The sequence below is a fragment of the Schistocerca americana genome, chromosome 1, assembly GCF_021461395.2.
Source record: "Schistocerca americana isolate TAMUIC-IGC-003095 chromosome 1, iqSchAmer2.1, whole genome shotgun sequence".
In the NCBI taxonomy this organism is placed as follows: Eukaryota; Metazoa; Arthropoda; class Insecta; order Orthoptera; family Acrididae; genus Schistocerca; species Schistocerca americana.
This window is the reverse complement of record NC_060119.1, coordinates 342,842,176-342,867,286: the sequence shown is the minus strand read 5'-3', so window position 1 is coordinate 342,867,286 and position 25,111 is coordinate 342,842,176. Positions and strand designations below refer to the sequence as shown.

Genomic DNA, 25,111 nt, shown 5'->3' with positions numbered 1-25,111 from the left:
TCGTTACTGTTATACTACTTTCTAATTGATGTATGAATATTCCACCTTCTGAGTATTGTATGTCGCATTTTTTGTTTTAAACGTTCCAAGTATTTTCATGGCTATTAATAATTCACAATCACAAATTTTCAGGACTGTCTGTAGGGGTTACGAGAAATTATTTTATATTTTTTAATCCAGTTTAAAAACGAAGTCTATTAAAAATTCATTTTTACCTAAATAATAATTGTTCACTAAGTAGGAGAGTGGAACTGTCTCGAATGCCTTACAGAAGTCAAGAAATACGGCATCAACCTGAGCGCCTCTGTCCGCGTCGCTCTGTGTCTCAAGGAACGAACAGAGCGAGATGAATTTCGCCATATCTGTGTTTCACATTTACATTACCCTATTTTTGAACCCTCATGAACTGCAAATTAATATTTTTGTAATGATTATAGTACAACAATTGAACGTTTAAATACAGTGTAATGAAATCGTGTATGTCGTTGTAGACTGATGACTGCATCTAAAAATGAAATGTGGAAATTCAAAACAAATATATTTACTACAACTGAAAAATACTTCTTCCTTTGTCATATTAAGTTTATTGAAAATTTATCTGCGATTTTCAGTAAATTCAATATACTGCACACCTTTTCGGCTGTTAAATTTCTGCCTCTAATAAATAGGCTCTGTTTGTTACCCCATCTACGTGTGCGTTTATTTGCAACTACTTTATACACGGTAAACATTACTCTATTGTCCAGTCGCCATTTGTCAAGCGAGATACAGCAAACAGCTTTCTTATCACTTTGTAATATGTGCAACGGAATAAGACCACTAAGTACTTTAGTGCTTCAGTAATTAGTGGGTGCGACAACAGTACCCAAACTCAAGACAACGTTACCACTGTTTTATTATCAGTCCCTGAAAATAATAACCCAACTCCAATAGGAAGCAACAGTCTCGTAGCAGTAAACCGCTGGGGCGCTATGAGACTCGCTCTAGGATACCTCTTTCCCAGGGGAATAAATTATCTCGAAGGTCGGCCGTTGTTCGTTACACATAGTGGGAAGTATCTGACTCGCAGAAAGTGATAAACCGTTATGTGCACTCACGCTTTAAAACAGTTTAAGTTTCCATACAGTTTCGAGTGAAGTTTCCCGGCTCCAACGTTCATGTTAGTGGAAGACATCTCAGTACAGTGAGTGCTCTAATGTTATACGAATTCCTGTTGAAACAGGTGTTTTATTTTTGGTGAAATTTGTTTTATGAGTATTAGGCCGTGGCCTAAGTCAAGTTTCTCCGCCTAACGTTTATGCATTATATACTGCCGGGGAAAAAATAGTAGACCCTTTTAGAGCTCTCCAATTCACTCACGATTCATTGTCGCAACAGTGCATATGAGGTAAATGAAATACTGCATTTACAGATCAATAGCACAAGCGATTCTGAGGTACCAAGTATGGGCCCGTCCCGAAACACCCATATTAGTAGGTGGTGTAGTCTCCATGAGTGGCAGTACAGGCACTAACTCTGGTATGCAGTCGATTACAGACGACGAATACTGCCTGCTCGACCCGTTCACGTAGTTCCGTAAGAGATGTTGGTTGTGATGGAGCCTTGTTAGCAGAGGGGAGGTTGTGGCTCCTTCAACAAAGTCAAACATTCTACATGCATGGTGTTAACAAACTGGTCTCTCGCTAGGTAAATTGCATTCGTCGCCAGGGTGACTGTGTTGAGAAATAATTATTGAAGAGTAAAGATGTAGAATGTTAATACCGTTTCTCTTATTTAAGAAGCCTTAAAACTTTTCACATAAAAAGTTCGGAGGCGCTCCCTCGTTATTAATTTAGTTTGTGAGTTTTTAATACTCCGAACTAACTACAAAAAGAAACGAAACTCACAACAACATATAGTGTCCATGTTTGATAGTGTATAAGTATACATCAGTTTGTGAACATTGAATCTTAAGTTAAATTATTTGACTATAACTTATTTTTGTTGTTGGCTTAAACGCACGTTATTAAATACATACACTGCCAGAAAAAATTACGACGTCGATTTCGATCTGATGATCCCATGTGCCACTTGGGGGATAGTAGACGTAATGATAACAGTTTCTTTAATTATAATAGTTTCAGCGTCGTCCACCAACAGATAGCGTAGTTGCATAGCTACCTGAGCGCCAGCTGTGTTTAAACGTCGACTGAATGCCCACAGCCAGAAAGCTCAGTGTGGCGCAAACATGTGAATCTACCGTGCAACGGAGATGAACTCATGCTAGCCAGCTGAGAGAGTTTGAAAGGGGCCAAATTGCTGACTTCCGCGTGGCGGAATGGTCCTTTCGGAGACTTGTCACAGAAGTTGGACGTGCTGCGTCATACGTGCAACGATCCTGGTATCTGTGGTCACGTGAACATTCTCACAACCGTAGATGTGGTTCTGGATGTCCACGCAGCACACATGCCCCTCATGATCGTCGTATTATAAGGGGAGCAGGGGCAGATAGTACAACTACCACAGCACAGATAACACGTGTCAACACGAACTTTAGCGAATTGGTTATTAGCCCTGGGACTACGGGCAAGCACACCTCTAGCTTGTCTTCCACTCACGCCACAGCATCCACGTACACGGCTCCAATGGTGGATCACCTGGAAGATGGGGTGGCGCGCCGTGGTCTTCGGTGACGAAAGCAGATTCTTCCTGCAAGCAAGTGATGGTAGTTTGCGTGCACGACGCAGACCTAGTGAGAGTTTTATCGTAGAGTGCATTCGTCCAAGACACATTGGCCCCACCAGAGGCTTTATGGTCTGGGGAGCGACAAGCTGCTCGTTCACCTTTGGTGCTTCTGGGTGGGATGCTAATCAGCGCTCCGTAGGTGCAGATTGTTGTTAGACTAGTTCTTTTGTCGTTATTGCATCAGGAAGGTGGTGTGTTGTTCGACAGGATAATGTTCGCCCACACATTGCCTGTGAAACTTAACATACTCGGCAAGATGTGCAGCAACTTCCCTGGCCAGCACGATATTCGTAATTGCCTACAATCGGGCACATCTGTTGGGGCCAATTAAGGGCTGTGTGAAGGATGATCGCTGACAGTAAACCCAAGGAGTAGGGATGTTGCAGACGTTACAGCGGTCGTGAGCGGTCTAGCATAGACAAGCAGGAGGAGAGGCCGCTCCATGTGTCGGCGAACTCTTCGAATTCATGCTTTCAGTTTCCCGAAGGTTTCGCATTGCCTTGCAGAGTTTAGGGTGATGCCTTCAGGGATGAATTCCAATTGTACTACACCTTGAACATCCCAGAACACTGTGAGCATGACTTTGCCTTTTAAGGGCATGGTCTTGGACTCTTGTCACCTGTGGTCCTTTCTGGCGGAACTCCATTCCTGCTCTCTTGTGTAGGCGGTCAAAATGCTGAACCACTTTTACCACCTGTCACAGTGTTGTTAAGGAACCTATCACCGTCCAAAATGCAAAAGAAATTGTTGACATATGTTCAATCTCCTGTGTTTAAAGTTGAGATGACCCTGGCGCAGCTGAGCATCGTGATGAGATGACCCTGGTGAAGCTGAGCATCGTGTTAACACAGACGGTACAGGTGCGACTTCGGCTTTTAGAAAGTATATTATTGCCAGCCACCAGCATCTCTTAATGATTCGTATCTTAGGTGATGGCGACAATATCTCCCAGTTAGACAAATGTCCGCGTCACAAGGCCTGACTCATCCAATCGCGAGTTGAGCAGTTTGATAGTGAATTCACTTTCATGTTAGACGCTGTGATGCGGACAGCCATAATCTTCTGGTTCAACAATTTATTTGTTTATACCCTGAACTGCGCCATTCCGTTGTGAAAAGTTCCGTATAAATCGATCGACGTAGTTGTAGTGAGCGAGCAGTTGAATAGACACGAATAGCAAAAACGACGAAAATGTGCAGAGTCACGGGAAACAGCCCGAAGAGATGTTTTGTGCAGAGCGCATACATCTACGCATACACATTTCCCTCAAATGGTTCTTCACTATGGCTGTCACCATTGACTGGTTATACTACACAAATACACAGATTTTCAGCGTCTACCTCCATTCCTTTCTGTCAAATCTGATGTACAAAATATTTACACAAGCACGCGTCATGAATATGCTGCTGATCTGTCTCTCTGAGTTGATTCAATTTGATGAGTCTTGTCACAGAGTAAGGTACATGGTCCAAACACAACTGCGCCGTGACCAGGACTCCCTTTGCATTGAAAGGAGTCTCGTGTTCTCTGTGGCGAGATATCATGTAATCTTGGGAGTCGAGTACTGGTAGGTACAGACTAGTCTTGATGTGATGGAGGTCATGGCTGTATGCTGTGACGACAAGATAAAGCGATAAAGTCTTCTGAGGAATACTCACGTGGTTGTAACTGCAAACACGGGGAACGGTGACGTCTGAAGGCGTATGGTGATGCCGAGCACGACATAGACAACGATGCAGGCGATGAGGGAGCCGACAAATAGATGACAGTCGATAACTGCTATTGTAACACAGATGGTGGTGAAAACGACAACAAGCATATGTTTGCAGCGGCGAAAGCAGTGGTGAATGGTGGGTGAAGAGGCAGTTTCAGACATGGAAAGTGACACTGCGAAGAGCCAAGGATAACAGTGTCAGCAGCGAATTGAAGGGGCGTTCCATATTTTGTAATGACTGACTGTTTCAGGCGAGTTAACTCGATATCGGCCTTAGACTTAAATATTTTACGACACATTCACCGTAATACAATTTTCGCTCACCCACTTGATTTACAGGAAGTGCGATGTAGTAACGCAGTGTTGTTAGTTGATGAGACATACACATTTTAGTCAGCCACTGTCCTGCGCTGGCTGGCAATATAGTACACTCATGCTCATAAATTAAGGATAATGCTGATACATAGTGAAACAACGCTCTGGTGGGCGGTTTGCGGGTTTAAATCACCTCGGGGTATGAGCATGCGTTGCATTTGACCTGCGGTCGTCGCACGGTGGCGCTGGCAGCAGTCCACATACGCAGAGGTGTGTTGGTGCATGTCATAGTACGGTGCAGACGTTTTCAGACGTGCTAATCGTGACTGTGTGTTGAAAATGGCTCAAAGAACACATATTGATGAGGGGTAGAATACTAGGGCGACTGGAGGCTGGTCGAACACATCAGGTCATAGCATGAGCCCTCCGTGTGCCACAAAGTGTGATCTCAAGATTATGGCAACGATTCCAGCAGACAGGAAATGTATCCAGGCGCTACAGTACGGGACGTCCACGGTGTAAAACCCCACAAGAAAACCGATATCTCACCATCAGTGCCCGCAGACGGCCACGGAGTACTGCAGGTAGCCTTGCTCGGGACCTTACCGCAGCCACTGGAACAGTTGTCTCCAGACACACAGTCTACAGACGACTGAACAGACATGGTTTATTCGCCCGGAGACCTGCAAGGTGCATTTCACTGACCCCTGGTGACAGGAGAGCCCATAAAGTCTGATGTCCAGAACACAGTACATGGTCATTGGAACTGTGGTCCCAGGTTATGTTCATGGACGAGTCCAGGTATAGTCTGAACAGTGATTCTCGCCGGGTTTTCAACTGGCGTGAACCAGGAACCAGATACCAACCCCTTAATGTCCTTGGAAGGGACATGTATAGAGGTCGTGGTTTCATGGTGTGGGGTGGGATTATGAATGGTGCAAGTACACCCCTGCATGTCTTTGACAGAGGAACTGTAACAGGTCAGGTGTATCGGGACGTCATTTTGCTCTAGTATGTCCGCCTTTTCAGGGGTATAGTGGGTCCCACCTTCTCCCTGGAGGATGATAACGCACGGCCCCACTGAGCTGCTGTCGTAGAGGAGTACGTTGAAATAGAAGATATCAGACGAATGGAGTGGTCTGCCTGTTCTCCAGATCTAAACCCCATCGAGCACGTTCTGGGATGCTCTCGGTCGACGTATCGCTGCACGTCTTCAAACCCCTAGGACACTTCAGGAGCTCTGACAGGCACTGGTGCACGAATGGGAAGCTATACCCCAGCAGTTGCTCGACCACCTGATTCAGAGTATGAAAACGCGTTGTGCAGTCTGTGTACGTGTGCATGGTGGTATATCCCATATTGATGTCGGGGTACATGCGCAGGAAACAGTGGCGTTTTGTAGCACATGTGTTTCGGGAAGGTTTTCTCAACTTACCACCAATACCGTGGACTTACAGATCTGTGTCGTGTGTGTTCCCTATGTGCCTATGCTATTAGCGCCAGTTTTGTGTAGTGCAACGTTGTGTGGCACCACATTCTGGAATTATCCTTAATTTATGAGCATGAGTGTATATAGAAGCAGGCGGTGATTGCTATTCTTCTGTTCACAGTACCTGGGCAAGTGGTACGAGCAGGAGCGCTACTTCGCAGTGTTCGAGCTGGGCGGCAACTGCGTCACTGCCGAATACACGGACGAGGGCAACGGCGTCGTCGGGGTGAACAACACTATGACTAACCTCGTGTGAGTGCACGCATCGCCAGGTTCACAAAAAGTTATGAAGATTTCACTTTTTGTTTTCTGCTTGATACAGAACCAAACAAAATATAACCACAACTTATACACCTATTTTAGTTTGGGTTAGAAGTGCAGAATCTAATCTAGAATAACTGGGTTCATGCCCAATTGGTCTTCTTCATTTGCGTTTTCTTTTATTTCCGTAAACTGCTTGGCAAGACGATTCGTTGAAACACACATATCTTCACCCATCCTTCGGTCTCTAATGACCTAGAAGTCAAGACCTTAAATAAGACCACAGATTGCTCTCGCAAATTACGAGCCAGTAGTTTGTAACCACAGGTCTGGCGCTCGACAGCGTCCCACTGGTCGTGAAAGTTTGGTTATCATCGTAATCAATGATCTGAAAGCAAGTTAGCCTGCTGAATTGCTCGACGTCATACACGTACAGTATCATTTCGCGCCGTACCGACTTGGGTGGACCGCGACTGGATTCGTATATGGGAATAGCCAGGTAGAAAGGACAAAAATTTCGTTTTGCCTTTCCTTCGACGACCTTTTTAGCGCAACACAAGCAAGATGGGAAACGAGATGGAATAATAACGGCTATCTCCATTTGTAAAGGAACTAGCCCAGCTTTTGCTGTAATGGATTTCGAAAATCGTGGAAAACCGAAATCTGGTTGGCCAGAAGGAGAGATGAATCATGCTCTTCTGGAATACGAGTCCTGTACATATATTGCACCGCCTCTCCCAATACTCCTGCTTCGAATTCCCCGCCGGTGCTTTCCCTGGACAATTACAGGTGAGTCTAACGTTAACTCAGTAACGGAGAGCTGTTACTACCGGAAATGCTAGACTCAGCAAATTGTTATTTGCCGTCATGTGTGAATGTTCAACGCATATGGATGTCACTAATGCAAGTTAAGGGTGATTTTTACTTTGGAACCAGTAATTTTCTGTTTTAGATACAATAGTACCCTGAGGGGACAAAAGTAATGGGATAGCGATACACAAACACACAGATGGCGGTAGTATTGCGCACACAATGTATTAAAGGGCTGTGCATTGGAGTACCTATTTGTTTTTGGGTGATTCGTATGAAAAGGTTTCCGACGTGATTATGGACACACGACGCGAATTAACAGACATTGAATGCCGGATGGCAGTTGGAGCTAGACGCATAGGACATTCCATTTCGGAAAGTATTAGGGAATTCAATATTCTGAGATACACTGTATAAAGAGTGTGCCGAAAATACCAAATTTCAGACTTTACCTCTCACCACGAACAACGCAGTGGTCGACGGCCTTTATTTAACGACTGAAAGCAGCGGCGTTTGTGTAGAGTTGTCAGTGCTAACAGACAAGCAACTCGGCGTGGAATAACCAAAAAAATGTGTGTGAAATCTTATGGAACCTAACTGCTAAGGTCATCAGTCCCTAAGCTTACACACTGCTTAACCTAAATTATCCTAAGGACAAACACGCACACCCATGCCCGAGGAAGGACTCGAACCTCCGCTGGGACCAGCCGGTGGAATAACAGCAGAAATCAATGTGAAACTTACGACGAACGTATCCGTGAGGACAGTGCTGCAAAATTTGGCGTTAACGAGTGTGGCAGCAGACGACTGATGCCAGTACCATTGCTAATGGCACGACGTCTCTACTGGCTCGTGATCATATTGATTGGATCCTAGACAACTGGAAAACCCTGTCCTGGTCAGATAAGTCTCAATTTTATTTGGTAAGAGCTGATGGTGGGGTTCGAGTGTGGCGCAGACCCCACGAACCCATGGACCCAAGTCATCAAGGAGGTACTGTGCAAGCTAGTGTGTGCTGTGTTTACATGGAACGGACTGGGTCCTCTGGTACAAGAGACTGAAAGAGGGTATGTTTGGCTACTTGAAGATCGTCTGCAGCCATCGATGGAGTTCAGTTTTTATGAATGACGCCAGTTGGAGTGGCCGAGTGGTTCTAGGCGCTACAGTCTTGATCCGCGCGACCGCTACGGTCGCAGGTTCGAATCCTGCCTCGGGCATGGATGTGTGTGATGTCCTTAGGTTAGTTAGGTTTAAGTAGTTCTACGTTCTAGGGAACTGATGACCTCAGAAGTTAAGTCCCATAGTGCTCAGAGCCATTTGAACCATTATGAATGACAATGTGTCATGTCAGTGGGGCACAATTGTTAGTGATTGATTTGAAGAACACTCAGGATAACTGGAGCGAATGATTTGGCAACCTAGACCGCCCGACATGAATCAAGAGGAGTGTTCGTAGACAAAATCCTGCACCCACCACACATTCGCAATTATGGACGGCTATAGAGATAGCATGGCTTAAAATTTCTGCAGGGGATTTCCAAAGACATGTTTAGTCCATGATATTACGAGGTATCCCATGACTTCTGTCACCTCTGTATATAAAGTCAACTCGTTACAAGGCTAAGAACTTCATCTTCAGTTACACGTCTTCAGCATCTGGGTTTGTGTCAGTCTGGGTTATATTATTATGGTAATTTGATAGAGTTTGTGGGTCAGGGATTTTCACCTGCCTCGAGATGACTGGGTGTTTGTGTTTCCTCATCATTCATGAAAGTGGCGACTTTGGACCTAGCAAAAGCTGGGAACTTGTACAGGCGCTGATAACCGCGTAGTTGAGTGCACCACTCACTAAACATCATCATCATCATCATAATCATTGATAGGGCTTGTGATGACTGGAACGAGTCCACACATGCGGATAGTGATTCCCAGGTAGTACAAACAAAAGACTTTTAATTCAAGACACAGAAAATGGAATAACCCAGGGTTAAATGTCTGCAGGGCCCAGTTCGAAGAAAGTCTGAAGAAAACACAAATACACAGTCTTCCTAGACCGACTTTTCTTTAGTAAGTGAAGATTTATGGCACTTAGTTTATTCTACGTCCGGTCGGGTATCTTGTATTGATGTCCTTACTTGACACAGTCGCGAAGTAAGGTCAAATTGGCGTATACCGTCTCTAGTGAAGCCGGGGTCGGTGGAGGCGATGGCTCCAGTAGCGACTGCTGGCTGCTCGTTGAGGTTGAGGTACTGGTGTGCCGATCTTCTGTTGTTGGATTGATGGCGCTGCAGTTGGAACTGGTCTGTCTGTGGCCAGACGCCCCCTTAAGCACAGGCTTGGAGGACTGACACTTGCTCAGTGTTCAGACAAACTCGTGACTGGCAGAGGGCTAAATTGGGCTACAATCCAGTCTATCTTGTAGAGCCTAGAGGAGGACCTACGATTAAGCAACCCGCCAGTCGTGTCTGTAGTGCAGGTAGACGTAGTTGCAGGATGTAGCATAGCGTACTTAGATTTGCGCTTTTCCACAAATTTGAAAATGAAAAGAATGAATGGGTTTACTCCACGATACATATTAAAATGTGTTTCCTCGGAACAAGAATACCTACAAACTATTTCTTGTACCTTTGGATTAGGGCAGGGCTAATCAACCTTTTTTGCTTATTGATCACCTTTTTATCTCTATTTGTAGTAAATTTTTCCTACAGCCCACCAACTCCATGGTAATGGTGATTTACAAGGTAGGAGATTAACTTCATTTTATAAAAATTATAAAGTATAGTTACAGCAAGTTAGAGCAGATAATAGTCGTAGTTAAAAATTTAACAAAAATTTTATGGTAAAATCTCCCAAAAAATATAGTCTGCTTGTAGCTGCTAATCCTCGTTTATTGTGAAATCAAGCTACATCCGGTTTCACGATAACGAATCGCATCTTCGGGTGAAATTTGGTTGGATTTTACTACAAACATTTTTAAAAGTTTTTTTAACAATACATAGATTAAGCCGTCGTTGCCCACATATGACTTATATGTCATTTACCAAACACTCGTGACACTTTTTATGAAGACCTACTGAAAATGTTTTTAAATCCCCTACTGCTTACCGTCAACCATGGAAGTGGAACGCCCACTAGTGGGCGGCAGGGATGAGGTTGCCAACCACTGGATTAGACGATCTGCGTAGCCGCTAGCTCTCCCACATCGATCTCGTAATGGCAGTTATATTTGTTTTTTCACCACTAGGAGTCAAATCAATACTGAATGCTGCCACAAAAAGAACCTTAGTGATGGATATAGGTGGATAGGCGGTATATCAATATTCATACGACATGCTGTGTTTGTTTTTACTCTGTGGAGGTCTAATAGGTGACTCCTTACAGTGATATCTGTGAAGCTTGTTCTCGTGATCTGACAGCTGGAAGAAATGGGGCATATTGCGATTTGTACTTGACTGTTTCGTTATCGTAACGAAACGACGCCTTCCCACACTTACACGGTCTTCTAAATTCTTCCCATATCTCTCGACTGACAGTGACACACCAGCTTGTCTAAGATTCGAAACAGTTTGTAAAGCAACATTATCTAAACAGTTCCACGCCTTCTTTAAGCACTGGGCAATAAATAAATAAAGTGACACCCAAGGCGAAATGTGAATCCACCCAACATTCATACACTTGCTCTTGTAGAAATATAAGAACGGCTATCTTGGCGGAGTCAAAGCTGTCTCATGGAGAAGTGCATTAACCACTTCTCCATCATTCTGTTCTCTCAATAATCTTAAGGTGAAGAAATTACTTAGCCAGAAAGTGTGTGAAGTGCATCCTTTTAAGTGCGGGAGAATATTTCGTTCAAATTTATTGAAGAGAAGAATCGTACGCGTGCCTCATAGGAAGAACAATTTCGGCTTGTCGAACTGTTATTCTGTTACTCCCTATAGCAAATTTCAGAAAAGTTTGTGAGATAGTCAAATTTTGGACCTTACGGAGAGTGCAAAGAACAGAAGGTTTATGGAAGAAAATCATTGAATTTGGAGTAATCTGAACGTATACTTGGACACACAAAGGCAAATACACGATTGACAAAAATCTCGCAGACTGTATATACCAAGCTACGAAATGGTACGTGATATTCTGAAATGATGTTCACACTATCTCAATAAATGACTAAATAAGGCTTTAAATGTAATTTTAAAATAGCCTTCGTTGCAAACAAACGCAAAAGTGACACCTACATAAATGATTTTCCTACACGCTCAAAACGTTTCGTGAATAACTGCTGCATTTTAAATAACGCTAGGAACTTTCCCTCCCGGAGTGTCGGCTTGTGCCTCTTATATGTGGTGGCTCTTACACTACGTGATCAAAAGTATTCGGACACGTGGCTGAAAATGATTTGCAAGTTCGTGGCGCCCTCCATCGGTAATGCTGGAATTCAGTATGGAATTCAGTATAGTGTTGGGCCACCCTTAGCCTTGATAAAAGCATCCACTCTACCAGACATACGTTCAATCAGACGCTGGAAGGTTTCTTGGGGAATGGCAGCCCATTCTTCACGGACTGCTGCACTGAGCAGAGGTATCGATGTAGGTTCGTGAGTGCTGGAACAAAGTCGGTGTTCCAAAATATCCCAAAGGTGTTCTATGGCATTCAGGTCAGAACTCTGTGCAGGCCACTCGATTACAGGGATGTTATTGTCCTGTAATCACTCCGCCACAGGCCGTGCATCATGAATAGGTGCTCGATCGTGTTGAAAGATGCAATCGCCATCGCCGAATTGCTATTCAACAGTGGGAAGGAAGAAGGTGCTTAAAACATTAATGTAGACCTGTGCTGTGATAGTGCAACGCAAAACAACAAGGTGTGCAAGCCCCCTCCATGAAAAACACGACCGCGCCGTAACACCACCGCCTCCGAATTTTACTGTTCGCACCACACACTCTGGCAGATGACGTTCATCGGGCATTCGCCATACCCACTCCCTGCCATCGGACCACCACATTGTGTACCGTGATTCGTCACTCCATACAACGTTTTTCCAAGGTTTAATCGTCCAATGTTTACGCTCCTTACACCAAGAGAAGCGTCGTTTGACATTTACCGGCGTGATGTTTGGCTTGTGAGCAGCCGCTCAATCGTGGAATCCAAGTTTTCTCACCCCCCGCCTAACTGTCGTAATACTTACAGTGGATCCTGATGCAGTTTGGAATTCCTGTGTGGTGGTCTTGATAGATGTGTACCTATGACACATTACGACCTTCTTCAACTGTCGACGGTCTCTGTCAGTCAACAGACGAGGTCAGCCTGTACGCTTTTGTGCTGTACGTGTCCCTTCACGTTTCCACTTCACTACTACATCGCAAATAGTGGACCTAGGGTTGTTTAGGAGTGTGGAAATCTCGCGCGAAGACACAAGTGATACCCAATCGTCTGACCACGTTCGAAGACCCTGAGATCCGTGGAGCGCCCCGTACTGCTCTCTCGCGATGTCTAATGACAACTGAGGTCGCTGATATGAAGTACCTGGTAGTAGGTGGCCGCACAATGCACTTAATAAGGTGTACGGATACTTTTGATCACGTATTGTGTCTTACCACTGTATGAAATACTCGTAAATAGATATAGGCAAGGGAGAACGTGTCAGTCAAGCTACAAGGTCAACCATTACCAGTCCGGCAGTCTTTCAGGAATTGAGCATTCGATAGATTTTCCCTTCTCTAGAAATCGTACCACGGAATTAACGTTCAAAATGGTTCAAATGGCTCTGAGCGCTATGGGACTCAACTTCTGAGGTCATTAGTCCCCTAGAACTTAGAACTAGTTAAACCTAACTAACCTAAGGACATCACACACATCCATGCCCGAGGCAGGATTCGAACCTGCGACCGTAGCGGTCTCGCGGTTCCAGACTGCAGCGCCTAGAACCGCACGGCCACTTCGGCCGGCCGGTATTAACGTATTTTGGAAACGAAATACTTGGCAATATCTCGCAAAATGCGCTATTCCGATGTATATTGTTCGTCAGAGATCAAGATTTGTTAACGCTGTAACGATACGGTAAATGGAGCCTAATGCATAGAAGATATAGTACACATATACACTGTCTGATCAAAAGTATCCGTGCACCAGTTTGTGGACATTAATATGTAGTGTGTCCACCCTTCGCCTTTATGATGGCTTGAACTCTGCTGGAGACACTTTTGATGAGATGCCTCACTGTCCCTGGAGAAAAGGCAGCCCATTCTTTCTCAAGAGCCGAAGCCAGAGAAGGTAGTGGGCCGGTCGGAGTGGCCGTGCCGTTCTAGGCGCTGCAGTCTGGAGCCGAGCGACCGCTACGGTCGCAGGTTCGAATCCTGCCTCGGGCATGGATGTGTGTGATGTCCTTAGGTTAATTAGGTTTAATTAGTTCTAAGTTCTAGGCGACTGATGACCTCAGAAGTCGCATAGTGCTCAGAGCCTTTTGAACCATTTTTGAAGGTAGTGGTGTTGGACGCTGGGGTCTGAAGTGAAGTCGCCTTCCTTACTCACCCAAAAGTTGTTCAGTTGGGTTTAAGTCGAGACTGTGCAGGACTGTGCATTCCAGGACCGTTGCCCCACGCTTTACGACAGGGTACTCAATTCTGTAAAATCTGTTCATATGCTAGGACCCTAGTCACGAAAAACACCACCACACGGTAACTTCGCCTCCTCCGTACACAGTGTCCGTCAGATTCACATCGTTCCATTGGAGTGCCACAAGGAATAGAGTCACGACCCTAAATCACTAGTTTCCAGTCGTCCACTGTCCAGTGGCGTCGCTCTTTACGCCATTCCAAGCATGGCTTATGAGAAGCTGTTCAGTGTAACCCATAATCGTAAACTCCCTACGATCCCTCCCTGCGCTAGCTGCACTGCTGGCAGCGCTCTGGAAGTCACGAACAGTTCCTTCCGCTGATTTCGTGAGATATTTAACACAACCCTTCGACGATACCCACCTATCAGTAAACGTGGGTATGCTTGGTCTTGAACTAGCTGTGGCTGTTCCCTTCGTTTCCACTTCAGAATCACATCACCACAGTCGACATGGGCAGCTTTAGAAGGAGTGAAATGTCGGTGATTGATTTGTTACTGAGATGACAGCCAGTGACTAGCCCACTGAGCTGTTCTGAGTGACTGCTTCTCTACTGATAACACAATACTCCCCCTCCTAAGCTGCGGTCATATTACCTCACGAAGATTCCTTCGGCAAAGCTTCGGACGCGGCGGTCAAAGCCTGCTGTGCTCTGCCTTGAACAGTACCCAATGGTGCACGAGCGTGGTGACTCGGAAACTATTCAGACTTAATGCCTGATTCCGCTTCCAGATACTTATGCCATTTCGCAACGCCAAGGCATGGTGTCACTACTGTGCTAACTCGGTACTACTTCCTCAGACGAATCTGACCCAAGATGGACCGAGCGAGTTCGCACAGTGGTTAGCACACTGGACTTGCATTGTGGAGGGCGCTAGTTCAAATCCGTGTCCAGCCATCCTGATTTAGGTTTTCCGTGATTTTCCTAAATCCCTACTGGCAAATGTCGGGATGGCTCCTTTGAAAAGCTACGGCCAATTACCTTCCTCATTCTTCCCTCATCCGAGCTTTTGCTCCGTCTCTAACGACCTCATTGTCGACAGGACGTTAAAAACCAATCTCCTCATCCAAGATTGAGCTAGCATGAAATTAACAGAAATGCGAAAAATTAACCCGATGAGAAATAATCAAATGAGATTCATCCTTTTATTAATATGTCCCTAGAGGAATAACGTAGGCAGGGCTCCCTCCACCGTATCTCAATGAGAGTACAACTGCCAAATACCAGGAGGTAGCACGCGTCTTCCTTTCTGGTGATATGCCTTTTGCAGCTGGTAGGCAAAAAAGACTAAGTGGCGGTGGAGGCTTCTTTACGAGCGAGCCTCATGAAATTTCTTTTTGAAGGAAATCTGCCACGAATCCCTGCTTATATCGGAGATTTTGGGCCTGTTTAGGCTTGCAGAACAAAGACGAGGCTTTTGAAATAAACTGTCCTCCACTTCAGCTGAGTTTTTAAACTTTTCTAACTGATGTGATTATCGTACAGAAACTTGTAAGATAGTTCTCCAGATCGTTACGACCATAAACGTATAGCTAGCCGAATTTTAATCCTTTCAATTGTTGTCAAACCAGTCTCTCAGTTTACATGAATTATCTGTTAAACATTTAATTAAAATATTAATGCTTGTGCTCTCTTCCGCATGCAGTCCTCAGTCACTCCTTACAGTTGGTAACTGCCATTCGTGTTTCATTCTAGACAATTCCCAGATAAGAGAAGGTTTACCGCTCCCTACCTCTTCCAGAATGATAATATTTTGACAACTGTTTCACAATAAAAGGCTTCATTATTGTCCTTAGTCGTTGTCTATACTTCTTGTTTAAAAAAAAATAGAGTGAAAACATCTTAACTGTGACACAACTAAAAACAGCTTCTACACAAGTTTCAATGATTTAACATTGACGCACAAGGAAATCTGATACTTTGGTAGGCACGTTATCAACAACCTTCCTGAATACATTAAATGCCTTGTGGATGATGTGGTGGAGTTTAAGGATGAAATACAGGTGTTTTCTCTGGAAAAGTCGTCCTGCTTTACTGAATACTATCGGAGAAACCAAGCGTTGCTTGCATTTATTTACAGCTGTGCGCCCACGCCGGTACCAGTGAGCGTCTGGCGTTCTCCTTAATGTTTATGACGTCATATATTTTGACCTATGTGTCGTATAATGATGTAATTTTCTAGATATGGAGTTAGTAGCAATGTAGTAATAAAACTGAACGTCATGCACGATGTAGCAGTATTCACGTGTCTCATTGCTTACGACGTCGTATCTCCTGATCTATAGGTCCCACAATGATATACTCCTAACTTTGCACTTACAAGCAGTGGAATATGTGCATACTATTAGTAAAGTGATTCTCGATTACCGTAAGTAGCAAAGAAGCAATGAATTATTATGCGGTACTTACACTGCGTGGACAGCGGAAAAGTTGAAATCAATAAACTTGTCTCGTTTCAACGTTTCGTAGGAGTTGTCAGCGAGGAAAAACAAATTCGCAAAGTTCGAAATTATGCGTGAAGTTTGTTGCAAGTTTTGAAGTACACTTATTCTTAAATAATGGGTGGATAATTTCTGGGAAGCCACGTGTCACGGGCTACGCCTCTTCTCCATCTCTACCCGCACCCCTTCGGTAGGAAGGTGTGCCTTACCCCACAGTGGTTGCCGCCTGACGGTAACGTATGTGTGCACCAAGTTTGGGTGAAATCCCCAGTGGTTTAGGAGGAGGTGTGGAAAAGACACACACACACACACACACACACACACACACACACAGAGAGAGAGAGAGAGAGAGAGAGAGAGAGAGAGATAAACATGTAATAATGTTGTTACGAGGATAGTACAGGTGATCAGCTGTGGCCTTACTGAAGGAACGAGCCCAGAATTTGCGCGAAATAATTTAGGAAGACCATGGAAGACCTAAATCAGAATGGCCGAGCAGGGCAAACTCCATACTCCCGAATGCGAGATCAGTGTCTTATCAACTCATTAAGCTGGTCCCTTGTACTATGTTCTTTTGATCATATGCAGTACGCAGCAGGTAAGTGATAATATAAACCAAAACCAAAATCTACCATACTATTGACACTCACTAATAACTCCTGCACCACAAACATGCAGCTAGGGCCCTTGAGCTCCTTCCAGTCTCATTGGAAAACTGACCATTTGTTCGTAAACATGTATGTACCCCTCAAGCAAGTCTTCGGTGGCCTCCCTACAGTGTGACTGAAACCTGAATTAGCGTCCCCTCATCATGAGATGTAGAGCTCAGGAGAAGGATAAGACATTACTATCATGCACAAAAGATCTTGGCACTTGTTTTCTTGCAAAAACATTACGTTCTGACATTTTTATAACTCGTATAGATTATAGTCACAAGGATAAAAATTAATCCAAGAGGTTGTAATACGATTCTTGTTAGCAGCGAGGCTCTATAATACTTCATAAATTTTATCTGTTACGTTGTACGCACATTCCAGAATCTTCTCTCTTTATAACATAAAAAAAGTGAAGGGGGCACATAGCACTCTTGTTAAAGGGTGCACATAACCCATAAAATGTGGAACAGTAAATGGCGTTCTGTTGGCGCTGTGGGAAGAACTTAATTTCAGAATGTGTTTTGTTTGTGAAGGACGGGCCGAACGCAGTCTATAAAAGGGCGGGCGAGGCTGGCGAACAGCACGTCTGACGCTCGACTTGTCGTCGTTTTCTCCAGCGTTGGTAAGTTGAGGAGCAACACAAATTATGTTCAATTGTATGAAAACCGCTACAAACGGGAAAATAGTGTAACACAATCCATTGCTGCAGATTATCATTATCGAGGAAGCGATAACACACTGCGTCTAGAAATTTTGGGAAAATCATGGTTTACACGCAGCCACTTCACCACGTCATTAAACAACCAGTTCCAGCCAGAAATAGACCACCGTCAGGTCACGTTATATCTGAGGATGGCATGGTAATATGGCTACGTGCAAACCATTGTTTTCCAGAAATTATAATTCCGCTTATATGTTAGCTATACTGGTGTGCAGTGAAGGCTACGAAACAGTTGTAAAACTTATGTTTCACGCAAATAGGTTATAGTGCCATATTTTGACCGGTATTTGCTATTGAGCTAAATTTTTGGTATTTACATCTTGTTACAGGTTCTTTTGAGGCACCTTACTGGATCCTTGGCACTGATTACGATAATTATTCAGTTGTGTGGTCATGTGGATCGTTCGGTGATGTCGTCAATGCAAGTGAGTACAATTTAAAGAGTAGATTAGATATATTGTTTATTCTGTTGAATAAGTTCACAGATGATCTGAAATGGATGGCGAACATGCTAAAAACATACACTACTGGCCATTAAAATTGTTACACCAAGAAGAAATGCAGACGATAAACGGGTATTAATTGGACAAATATATTATACTAGATCTGACATGTGATTACATTTTCACGCAATTTGGGTGCATAGAGCCTGAGAAATCAGTACCCAGAACAACCACCTCTGGCCGTAATAACGGCCTTGATACGCCTGGGCATTGAGTCAAACAGAGCTTGGATGGCGTGTACAGGTACAGCTGCCCATGTAGCTTCAACACGCTAACACAGTTAATCGAGAGTAGTGACTGGCGTATTGTGACGAGACAGCTGATCGGCCGCCATTGACCACACGTTTTCAATTGGTGAGAGATCTGGAGAATGTGCTAGCCAGGGAAGCAGTCGAACATTTTCTGTATCCAGAAAGGCCCGTACAGGACCTGCAACATGCGGTCGTGCAATGTCCTGCTGAAACTAAGGGTTTCGCAGGGATCGAACGAAGGTTAGAGCCACGGGTCGTAACACATCTGAAATGTAACGTCCACCGTTCAAAGTGCCGTCAATGCGAACAAGAGGTGACCTAGACATGTAACCAATGGCACCCCATACCATCACTCCGGGTGATACGCCAGTTGGCGATGACGAATATACGCTTCCAATGTGCGTTCACCGAGATGTCGCCAAACACGGATGCGACCATCATGACGCTGGATTCATCCGAAAAAATGACGTTTTGCCATTCGTGCACCCAGGTTCATCTCGTTGAGTACATCATCGCAGGCGCTCCTGTCAGTGATGCAGCGTCAAGGGTAACCGCAGTCATGGTCTCCGAGCTGATAGTCCATGCTGCTGCAAACGTCGTCAAACTGTTCGTGCAGATGGTTGTAGTCTTGCAAACGTCCCCATATGTTGACTCAGGGATCGAGACGTGGCTGCACGATCCGTTACAGCCATACGGATAAGATGCCTGTCCTCTCGACTGCTAGTGATACGAGGCCGTTGGGATACGGCACGGCGTTCCGTATTACCCTCCTGAACCCACCGTTTCCATATTCTGCTAACAGTCACTGGATCTCGACCAACGCGAGCAGCAATGTCGCGATACGATAAACCGCAATCGCGATAGGTTACAATCCGACCTTTATCAAAGTCGGAAACGTGATGATACGCAGTTCTCCTCCTTACACGAAGCATCATAACAACGTTTCACCAGGCAACGCTGGTCAACTGCTGTTTGTGTATGAGAAATCAGTTGGAAGCTTTTCTCCTGTCAGCACGTTGTGGGTGTCGGCATCGGCGCCAGCCTTGTGTGAATGCTCTGAAAAGCTAATCATTTGCATATCACAGCATGTTCTTGCTGTCTTCGCGTTTGTAGCACGTCACCTTCGTGGTGTAGCAATTTTAATGGCCAGTAATGTAATAGAGAATAAATATTTTACACAAGAGTTAATATACTATGTTTTAGTATTAATTGTATAAATCAGATGTGAATTGGTTCTCAAAGATATGAAACAAGTAAGAAATTTACATCTGTTTTTCAGTTTTTGTGTAGTACTTAATGGAATAGTATAAGTACAATGGGAAGAAAAGATGCAACACCAAAAATAGTAAATGAAGAGTAATGAAATTATGGTACATTTGTATGTGTAACATACTTAAGTGACTATCATTGCAAGTTCACAGGCTTCTGTAAGAGCGAGATGAGCCATTGCAATGTACACTGCTGGCACGTTAGCAACCACTGTAGTCCCCGGAATGTTAAATGAAAAAATGCAGACGGGAGTGCATTGTGTTGTACAGGAGCCATATGTCACTTTGGGGATGGAGTACCATGAATTTTGAAATTCGTCGGTCAAAACAGGGAGTCTTGATGCTTTCTGTGGATGAAACCAGAGGCGTCGTCCGGTGAGGTCCCACAGGTACTCCGCTGGAGACTGATCTCATCACTGAGCGGGCGAAGGCTGCATGTCGACACTCTGTAGAGCATGCTGGGTTAAAAATGGTTCAAATGGCTCTGAACACTGTGGGACTTAACGTCTGAGGTCATCAGTCCCCTAGAACTTAGAACCACTTAAACCTAGGTGACATAAGGACATGACACACATCCATGCCCGAGGCAGGACTCGAACCTGCGACCGTAGCGGTCGCGCGGTTCCAGACTGAAGCGCCTAGAACCGCTCGGCCACAGCGGCCGGCCACGTTGGGTTACAACAGCGATATGTGTGCGAGCTTTATCCTGTTGGCAAACACACCATGGAATGCTGTTCACGAATGGCAGCACAACAGATTGAATTACCGGACTGACGTGCAAATTTGTGAAATAACCACGAGAGTTCTCCGCTGTTATACGAATCCGCATCCCAGGCTCCTGCTCTCCAATGAGCTCTCACTTGACACCGCTGTAGTCGCAACTGGTGGTGGTTTGGGGCCAGTGGCATGCACGATACAGGGCCTTTGGCTGAGAGCTGTGTTTGAAGTGACCGATTTGTAACAGTTCGTTGTTTTCCGTGGTGCCAACTGCTGCTTGACTTGCTACCAGATGTAGTACGATGCGCCAGAGCCACACGTCAGACACGATGCCCTTCCCCAGTATTAACGCCACGTGGCCGTGTGAAGCCCGGTCTTCTTGCGACCGTTAATTCTCGTGACAACCACTGTCGGCAATCATGTGCAGTGGCTACATTCCTGCCAAATCGTTCTGCAGTATCTCAGAAGGAATATCCTGCTTCTCATAGCCCTATTAGACGACCTAGTTCGAACTCAGTGAGGTTTCGATAATGTCGTCTTTGTCGCCTTAAAGACATTCTTGGCTAAGATCAACTCACCACGTCCAATTTCAAAGGTAACTAGCGCTCACGACCGTCACAGCGTGTGTTTAAAGCAAAGCTGATTTGCACCCTCATAGGGGCGGTACCTAGCACAACTCCTAGGTGAGGCGCAAAACCTCAATGGACATCGTCTTTCAGATGTAGAAACTCCTTTTTATGTTGCAAAACTCCTTCTCAGTGTTGCGATTTTTTTCTCATCAGTGTACGTGTACAGGGTGTAATGAGTATAAGTGAAAATATTTTTGTATGCGGTACCTTAATATATACACACATCAGTATGTTGGTTTTCCTCTCTGCTTCGAAGAGTCTTTTCACAAACACATCACAAATTTTTGAGATCTGATGTTTTCTAAATGGGTGTAACATGCATTGTGGTCATATCTGGGTCACAAAATGGACTGTGCTTGTCAGTATAGACTTTCTGCTGTGCATCCATGCACCCACGTTTCACTACCCGAGCTGCTAAACAGGGGAAGTGGACATTAAACATCTAGCGCCACCGCACAATTGAAGATAAACAAGAGTCAGAAGCCAATGGCAACGAATATTAACCATCACTGGATAACCAAACATAATTAACTCCAGTAGACATGAAACAACTAGCGCTATCGCACAATCGAAGATGAACAAGAGTCTGAAGCTAATGGCAACAAATAATTACCATCAGTTGGTGACCAAATAATATTTACTCTATCAAAGTGTTGTTTTGCCTGCGAGAGAAAAGTTTTCCATGCAAAACTGAAGCGAAACCTTTGTCTCTAATCATGAGGAACTTCCTAGTTTAATCTCAACTGCTTCGTTAATAACTCTACCCCAATAGCAGTGCTGTTATATTCCACGGCATGACGGATAACAGTGTTCTGCAATAGCAGATTTCCCCGACTGTTGTTAGCGTGTGTGACGCTTGTGGTCCATACACGTAACGCTGCTAAGTTCCCGTAAGAGTCTGCCTCTGGAACTGATTGGTAAACGCAATGGAATGCCATGTGAGGGGCCTGGGTTGGATTTCCAGCAGGGTCAGAGATTTTCCTCTGCTAGAGGACTGCATATTGTGTTGTGATCAGCATTTCATCCTTGTCGACAGGCAAGTCGCCGAAGTGGCGTCAGCTAAAGAGACTTCCACTAGGTGACCAGTCTACCTGACAGGGGCCCTAACAATACGCAAATTCCCGTAAGAGCGTTTAAATTCCTTTGCACACCCCTCTCTCGTTGCATTTCTGCCTTGGAAACGACGGGCTGTGCACCTGTCGAAATATCGATAGTTTTCGAGAGCGTCACCCGCCTGCATTTGAGTAAGTTTTTTGAACAAATACTACAAGACGTCATTTAATAGGAGTACGAAACTCAACATCATAAGAATATACGTTCGTTGATTTTACAAACATTTCTTTTCAATCTTTTGCATTCGACCGTTTAAATTTTTGGGGGTGCATCGGACATGAAACTGTTGTGCATAAAGAAGTCATTTTTTCTATAAAAATTTTTAATTACTCAAAATTATTATGAACATTAAAGTGAAGTAAGTGAACCTTAGTGCTCAATTTCCACGCCGGAAGAAAGTTGACTTATAAGCAACCATCTATAATGAAGTCACTAAGTCAAAGTTTTGAACGGATTAGACCTATGCGTGAATGTACATTTTTCCGGCGTATACTGCTAATGAAAAGCACTCGGATTTCCAGCCTCGTGGTAGCGTCAAGATGTTGTGATGTTTTAAGGAGAAGACAACAAGTACAATAGTTGTCTTTTATTTGTTCCTGTATTGATTTAAAATTAGATCATGTAGGATGTCTGAACATTTCCATCACACGTACATAAGGTTTTGTGACCGTGACCAGAAGGTCTGTCCATCACCTTTAGGTGTTTTGAGCGATCAGCACCTACAGAGTACGTTCAATAAGTAATATGACCAATTTTTTCTGAACCAACGGTACACCACAGCGTGTTGTAACAGGTTGGGCTAAGTGGATGGGGGCGTTAGCTTCAAAACGCTCTTTGTCTCATTCGGCTGCGAACTGCTGCAGAGTAAGGACGTCCGTTTCCGTCAACCCCGTTTTGAGTTTATGTAACACGGCACAATGGATCATTCTGTAGTGCAACGGTACACTATCAAATTTTTCATTAAACTTGGCAAGTCCGCCACCGAAACGTTTCCATTACTTCAGCATGCCTTTGGGACTGATTGCTTGTCCAAATCACAAGTTTTCCGATGGCACAAGTCGTTCATGGACGGCCATCAACTGCACGAGTCGACGAAAATGTGACGCGTGTGAGCGATTGTTTGAACTCTGACAGACGGCTGAGCCTTCAATTGAAAGCAAAATCTCTCAACATGTCAAAAACAACCGTTTTCCGCATTGTGACAGAAGATTTGAACATGAGAGAGATGTGTGCCAAACTCCACCCAAAAGTGTTGACAGACGAACCAAGCACACGTGAGTGCTTCGGTGCCGAGAAATGTTGGAAATGTGTGAAAATGATCCTCATTTTTTAAACTCAGTTATCACTGGTGATGAGTCATGGGTTTTTGAAAACGACCCTGAGACAAAAAGACAGAGTTCAGAGTGGCAAACCCCATCGTCGCCCCGTCCCAAGAAGGCACACTTAGTCAAGTTCAGGACCAAAATCATGCTCACTGTCTTCTTTGACGTTAGAGGTATTGTCCACCACGAATCCCTACCTACCGGGACTACAGTGAACTGAGGTTTATACTTGGAAGTGGTCAAAAGACTGAAAAGGAGGGTCTCGCGCTGCCGAAGTGACATCAAGGACACGTGGAAAGTTCACCACGACAAAGTGCCGAGTCACAGCGCCTTCATTGTCAACGACTTCCTGGCCAGGACCAACACCCCATTGGTTCCCCATCCTCCCTACAGTCCTGACCTGGCTCCCACTGACTTTTTTTGCTTCCTTGGTTAAAAGGAGTCATGAAAGGAAAACATTGGGACACGATTGAAAACATCCAGGCGCATATCACATCAGCTCTAAAGGACATTTCGGAAAAGGCATTCCAGGATACCTTCCAGGCATGGAAACACCGGCTCCAGAAGTGTATTGACGCAAGAGGGTGCTATTTTGAAAATTTTTGATTATTTGTACGAATATATTCAATAATTTCAATATATATATATATATTTTTTTAATTTGGCTGCGTTACTTATGGAACGCACCTTGAATGTCCTGAAACGTTAACGCTAAGAATTAAGAGGTGGTTATGTATCTTTCATTGGGACCCTAGTAAAAGACTCCGCTAATTAGCGAAATCTTTGGAAAATGGGAAATCTCAGGGAATAAATGCTGGAATGCAATATGGTCTTTGAACGTAAGAAACTGCAGGAGAAGTTTTTAGGTGGTGCAGAAGAATTTCACACAGAATTCAAGTTCTACGGGAGGTAACAATGATATCACTTGTAGGAAATCGATCCCTACAGGTTCAGAGCATCTGCGACTGACACCGAGGAAGTTGGCTGTTCAAAAACCGTGGAGTTTTATACGCTAGGATCTCTCTTCGCCCCTTCCGCTGAAGTGCGGACAGGCAGCCATTCCTGCATGACGGATATCAAACAGCATCACAGAAGACCTGTCTGAGGCTGGCTTGTCTTCTTTTGCGCATCGCTGTGTAGTAGGGTCCATTTCCATTTTGGGTATAAAGAATATTAATTGCTGAGCTCGTACAGGGCCCAAATAAAAGTGGCCCGGAGAACAGAGTTCCAGAGTACAAGGAAACAGAGGAAAGGAGACACAGTAGTAAACCTGACTCTAGTAGATGATCAAAGCGACCCCCATTCACTTCTTGGCACATTTGGGCCCTGGATGCTGAAGGCGGATCGAAGCTGGACTGCTAGAATTGCTACAGTCTCATCCGAGATGTTATGCTGCAATTCTTGAAGAGTATGAGGGTTGTTGCGATACACCCTAAACTTAACGGCCTCCGCACACTGATAGATCAGGTGACCTGGATGGCCAACTAGGGCCACGACCATATCGATCCCTGCTAATGACTCAGTCAGGCGTGAAGATTGTATAAATGTGCTCCAAAGTTTGACCGACTG

General features: G+C 44.6%; 1 protein-coding gene across 1 annotated transcript in view; it reads left to right on the top strand.

Annotated features, from left to right (window-relative positions):
• LOC124622440 (apolipoprotein D-like) overlaps window positions 1-25,111 on the top strand; it is a 90,233-nt gene that overhangs the window by 59,383 nt on the left and 5,739 nt on the right. The window contains exons 3-5 of the mRNA XM_047148142.1: window positions 6,364-6,494; window positions 17,552-17,640; window positions 18,069-18,164. Of these exons, the coding sequence (XP_047004098.1) occupies window positions 6,364-6,494; window positions 17,552-17,640; window positions 18,069-18,164 (316 nt within the window). The remainder of the gene's footprint in view (window positions 1-6,363; window positions 6,495-17,551; window positions 17,641-18,068; window positions 18,165-25,111) is intronic.